Genomic DNA, 6,113 nt, shown 5'->3' on the forward strand with positions numbered 1-6,113 from the left:
ATAAAAGGAAGAGAAGGGACTGTAGGGGTTGGAAGATGGGGGGAGGTGAGAGAGACAGTATCAAAGAAACAAGATGGAAGGAGGGGTGTAAGGCGGAGGGAGGTGACCAAGTGCATGTTAGAAAATCTTTACAGTGTAAAATGACCTCAGATCTACTCTAAAGAAAAATTTGGTAAATTGGAATATTATTGGGAGGGGGGGGGTCATTGGTGAATTATTCTGGGGTCTGGGAATATGTCCCCAGAAATTACAAACCTTGGACGTTTCGCACCGACATTTCTCCCCCTCCTGGGGCCATTGCGGAATCGTCTTTCTCCACTCTCCACAGACCTTCTGTGTTTAATAACCTGGGACTCCTTACCATCGTTACACATATCATCATAACGACTACACAGTAATAACTTCTCTGTGCTATGATGATGATGAGGATGAGGAGGAGGAGGAGGAGGGTGATGGTGGTAGTGGTGTCCTCGGCGGTGATGGTGATCGGTGCTATCACCATCATCATCACCATCAGCATCATCATCATCATCATCATCTGCTCCATTACTGCTGTGACATCTCTAATATCTTTTCGCCTTTTTTTTCACTGTGCACCAGGCAAAAATAGTGGAAGCTCTTCTGGGTTATGAAGTGATGCAGGTGTCATGTGGTGCATCACATGTTTTAGCAGTGACCAATGAACACGAAGTATTTGCTTGGGGGCGTGGAGATAATGGTAAGTGACATTAACAGAGAATTTATTCTCTCTCTCTCTCCCTCTCTCTCTCTCTCTCTCTCTTTCCCCATACACACACACATACATGTGTACATATGTACCCCTATGTGTATGTGTGTATATGATTGATTGCTAAATCCACAATTTTTTTTATATTCTCTCTCTGTTTATTTTCTCTTATTCCTTTCTGTTGAAGAGCGTAGGCTTGAAACGTTAAACACTTTATAACTTTCCCAAGCGTCAAACCATTAAAATATATATGTATGTATGTATGTATGTATGTATGTATATGGTGTTAGGAAAGGCATCCAGCTGTAGAAACTTTGCCAGAACAGATTGGAGCCTGGTGCAGCCTTCTAATGGCTCACCAGTCCTCAGTCACACCGTCCAACCCATGCCAGCATGGAAAACGGACGTTAAGCGACGACGATGATGATGATGATGCAAAGGCAAGTACCTTCTACTACATCCCTGGACCAACCAAAACTCTGTGAGTGGATTTTTTTGTTAATGGAAACTGAAAGAAGCTTGTTGTGTGCGTGTGTGTGTGTGTGTGTATGTGTGTGTGTGTCTCCTTGTCTTGACATTGTCTGATTGTTGTGAAAATGATTGTTTCTGTCATACATGGAGTATCGTTCAATACCAATATTCTGCAAGAACATGTCTGGCCATGGAGAAATATTACCTTATTTAGAAACAGGTAAGGGTTGGTGATAGGAAAGGCATCTGGCCATAGACAATCTGCCTCAATAAACTCAGTCCAACCCATGCAAACAGGTAAAAGTGGACGTTAAAATGATGATGATGATGAGGGTGATATATGTCTACATATGTCTCTCTATATATTGTAAACACACACACACACGTCACTGTCTTCATCATCATCATCGTTGATGATGTGTGTGTCTGTGTATGTGTATATCTACATGTGTATATCTACATGTGTATATCTACATGTGTATATCTACATGTGTATATCTACATGTGTATATATATGTACATAGATGCTACATATATGTGTTTAGTATTTTTAGCAAGTGGTCATCTGATGTCCTAATTATTTACTCATTGACATCATTCTGTGTGCCAATTTGCCATTTCTTCATTTCATTCTTTGTCTTGCCTTTCTCAGGTCGTCTTGGATTAACTACTCAAGAGAGCTGTCTTTCTCCATCAGCTGTGCCGATTCCTGAAAATATGCAGCCATTTTCTGTCCACTGTGGTGTGGATAGTTCTATTATATTAACTGTGGACAAGAAACTTCTAAGTTGTGGCAATAACAGGTCAGTTGGTCCATTATAAATATCATGGGTAGTGAAGACCAGTATTTCGTTAATAATCTAAGGTGTTTAACCCTTTTGTTACCAACCTGACTGAAACCGCCTCTGGCGCTGGAGTACAAATGTCTTGTTTTCATAAGTTTTGAATTAAAATCTTCCACCAAACCTTAGTCACAATTTATGTTCCTAACACTAGCTTAATGATAACTAAGTTATTTTACTAAATTCTTTGTTATATTTAAAATTAATTGAGAGAAACACAGAGCATCTCAACAGAAATATGGTAACAAAAGGGTTAAAATAATAGAAAAACAATTCTTAACCCTTTTGATACCAACCTGGCTGAAACTGCCTCTGGTGCTGGAGTACAACTGTCTTGTTTTCGTAAGTTTTGAATTAAAATCTTCCACCAAACCTTAGTCACAATTTATATATATATACATATATTTCTCTGTGTGTATGTACCTTTGTGTGTACTCTTGTCTAGACACCACATGATGGTTGTAAATGAGTATCACTGTTATACAAGTGAGGTTGTTTGTTTACAGTGAACTGTACCATCCTCCATGAAAGCCAATGGTTTCTGCCTTGGCATGACAAGTATCCCTGTCAAGATAGTGAGGTGTTAGAAACAAAACTAGAGCTTCATCAATTCTTCAATGTATGCTCCAGCATGGCAACAGTCTAATGACTGAAATGGACAATAAATGATAAATGATAATCTCTGTCATAAATTTTTAATTACACTAATTAATTCAATTAGATTTTTCAGCTTCATAACTTTGTGTTTTGTATGTATTAGAGCTGCTTATTTGATATTTAGAGTGTTTTTTGATAATGTCTTTCATTTTAGATATAACAAACTTGGATTAGACACAGAGGAAGAGAATGTTGATGTCATCTTTAAGTTCACTGTAGTCAGTAGGTCGCCTTTAGGTGAGAAAGAAATAAAAAATGTTGCACTGGGCACATCCCACACTGCAGTTGTGACAGGTAAGTTCTTGTATTAAGCATCACACCTCAATCCGACGGATTCCTCTCATATCATTCATATTTGATGTTTCTCATTAACTCCATAATTTGTCCTAAATATTTTAATGATTTTCAACTTTAATGTTGAACTAATTATTTTTTACTCATCTTTGCGTAAATGAGGCAACATCTGTAAACATTCAATTGATACGGATCACTGATTCTCAAACAGTTGATATGGATCACTGGTTCTCTAACAGGATAAATTAACTTGTTTCAACACTTTTCTCACTTTGCTATGGTTTTTCATGTTGTTCTCTTGTGAGCACAAATTACTTAGAATTTTGGAATTTATACGACAAAGTATTTCTAATGAATAAGTTTGTTCTTTATCTCAGTTGTCTGACCAATATGACCAAAATACTTGGCTGAGTCGCAACATTTTGGCTATTTGATCCCATAGTTCTGAGTTCCAGCCCCTCAGCTTCTGGGATAGACCAAAAGCTTTGTGGGTGAAATTTAGTTTGTGGTAGAAGGTATAAACCTCTTTGGGTGACTGCCCTTATTTTAGTTGATCAACTGAATGCATCAGCCACTTTTAAACCCTCAATCAACCCTTGGGTGTCTTTACCTGATTTCATGTAGTTGCAAGCATTTGGAGCAGGTCTTCCATCTCAGGGTTACTTACTTTCTTTCTGTTACCAGCCCTGAAAAAAAGGACACTGCTCTTTCTCTTCTAAATAAATAGATAAATATCACGGTGGTGCTCCAGCATGACCACAGCCACTTGGCTGAAACCCATAAATAAATAAATGGAGTCAGTAAGATTTTAGAAGGCATGGAGGTACATGGTTTTGGGGTTAAGGTGTTGGACTCACAGTCATAAAGTTGTGATTTCAATTCCCAAACTGAGCAGTCCATTAAGTTCTTGAACAAAAAAGACTCCTTTTTTGTTGCTCCATTCCACACAGCTGAAAATGTTGTATCCTAACAAGATGATCTGACAGTGAACTACAAACTATGGAAGGCCAAGAAAGCTCCAACTTTCTTTGGCATCCATGGTGGAGGAATTCTTGTTACACATCATTCAATGATGTGGTCATGGCAGGCTCGTAGCCTTCACAGGCCCATAGCATTGGCAGACATTCTTCACTTTGAGTTGTTGGAATGGTTAATGTTTCTCGTGAATAACTGCAAGTTGATGTTTGCAGGAGAATCCAAGACAAGGATAGAATTGGAAGAAGCTGAGGCTCTGAAGAGGAAGAACTCGTTGTAGCATTTAGTGTAGGGCTTGGTACAACCCAGGTTCCAAGAGTAGGAGGAGGAGGAGGTGGAGAGAGAAGGGAATGGGCAAAGGTTTAAGCAGAGAGTTAGCATGAAACTAGCCAATTCTCTCTTCTCAATAACAATTCTTTTTTTTTATCCTAATTTGCTGTTTTCCCACTTTTTTTCTTCTCCAAGTTTTATTTAAGACTTTTCTTGGCCTACATTATGTTTGGCAAGCTTTCTTTTAATCTTTCTTTTTCTCAAAATCTATCTTTATAGTCTCTAAACTGTAATAGTAGTAGTAGTAGTAGTAGTAGTAGTAGTAGTAGTAGTAGCAGTAGTAGCAGTAGTAGTAGTAGTCACAGCAACAACAACTGTTGTTGTTTGTGTTCCTGTTGCTGCTGCTGCTGCTACTGCTGTTGTTGTTGTTGTTTGTGTTGCCTTTTTGTTATTGTTAATGCCAGCAATTGATGTTTGTTGCAGTCAGTGGTGAATGCTTCACATTTGGTTCAAACCAGTTTGGTCAGTTGGGTTATGAAACTGAATTCTCTTCTCGCAGCCGACCTCAGCGTGTTGACAGCCTAGAGTCATATGTAACTACTACTGTAGCATGTGGTGACACCTATACCATAGCAGTCACTGAAGGTAAGTACTGTTCAGATGTGGCTTTAAACAAAGTCTGTCTGTAGCTTGACTTGATAAGAATACCAGTATTCACCTTAAGAGGGGAAAATTATAAAGATCTGCCTGAACGGATCAGGTTTCATTGAGGTAAATGCAAGGTGCAGTAAGGCTGTTTCATTGAGGAAAGAAATGTGAGAGGCAGCTTTATTGAGGTACGCAACGTGGAGCGATGTGGATTGTTTTGTTGAGGTCAGCATTGTGTAGAGGGTGTGGCTGTTTTAGTGGAATAATGTGTAAAGGTGTCAGTGGAGGTACATGGCTTAGTGGTTAGAGCAGCAGACTCGTGGTTGAGGGATCACGAGTTCAAATCTCAGACCGGGCGATGTGTGTGTTTATGAGTGAAACACTTAAGTTCCACGTGGCTCTGGCAGAAGATAATGGTGAGCCTCTGCTGACTCTTTCGCCAAAACTTTCTCTCACTCTTTCTTCCTGCATCTAGCAGCTCACCTGAGATGGACCAGTGTCCCATCCAGGTGGGGAACCTATACGTCAATGAAACCGGGAAACCAGCCCGTATGAGCCAGGTATGGCTTAAAGCCATCAACTGTATTGAGACAAAGAGCAGCTGAAATAGTTTTATTTATTAAACCTTTCCTCCAATGCTGGTATTGAAGTGTGATAAATATAAGAATTTTCTCTGGTCATGGATTATCTTTGTCAACTGGACGAAAGCCTATATTTTAGATGCTCACTTGTATTAAATATTCCTTTTCTTTTTTTAATTTGTGTTCTGTAATTATTATCTCACTTTTGTTCTTATTGCAGATTCAGAAGTATTTTCATGGGGAAACAGTTCTCGAGGTCGACTTGGCAGGAATTCAGAAAATAGTGGTATCCCTCAGAAGATTACTTTCCCAGATGATCCGTTCACTGTGACCTCAGTCTCTTGTAGCTATGGTAACACTCTCATTGCTACCAAACATTAACACTCGTTCCAATGAACTTGGTGCAGCTGTCTGCATTATATCAACACATAGTGATGGCTGCATTGGTATCACTGTCACGTGACTGTCACATGACTCACTTCTATTCATGCCTCACTAATTGCACTTGAACAGGCAGACAGACAGACAGGCAGCAGAGAAGCCTTTAATAATATACTTATGTAAACTATGGTTGTAATGTATGTGTGTATATACTGATAAATAAATATATATATATTTATATATATATATATATATATATATATATAT

The 6,113-nt window shown here is 38.8% G+C and overlaps 1 protein-coding gene across 2 annotated transcripts in view; it reads left to right on the plus strand.

The window, feature by feature from the left end:
- Positions 1-6,078, plus strand: part of LOC106871595 (serine/threonine-protein kinase Nek8) — a 30,365-nt gene extending 24,287 nt beyond the window's left edge. For both annotated transcript variants that reach the window (XM_014918113.2, XM_014918116.2), the window contains exons 12-16: positions 601-718; positions 1,851-2,001; positions 2,852-2,991; positions 4,720-4,881; positions 5,686-6,078. In XM_014918113.2, the coding sequence (XP_014773599.1) occupies positions 601-718; positions 1,851-2,001; positions 2,852-2,991; positions 4,720-4,881; positions 5,686-5,846 (732 nt within the window). In that variant the 3' untranslated portion in view covers positions 5,847-6,078. The remainder of the gene's footprint in view (positions 1-600; positions 719-1,850; positions 2,002-2,851; positions 2,992-4,719; positions 4,882-5,685) is intronic.
- The last annotated feature ends 35 nt before the right edge of the window (positions 6,079-6,113 follow it).

The sequence above is a fragment of the Octopus bimaculoides genome, chromosome 7, assembly GCF_001194135.2.
Source record: "Octopus bimaculoides isolate UCB-OBI-ISO-001 chromosome 7, ASM119413v2, whole genome shotgun sequence".
Taxonomy (NCBI): Eukaryota; Metazoa; Mollusca; class Cephalopoda; order Octopoda; family Octopodidae; genus Octopus; species Octopus bimaculoides.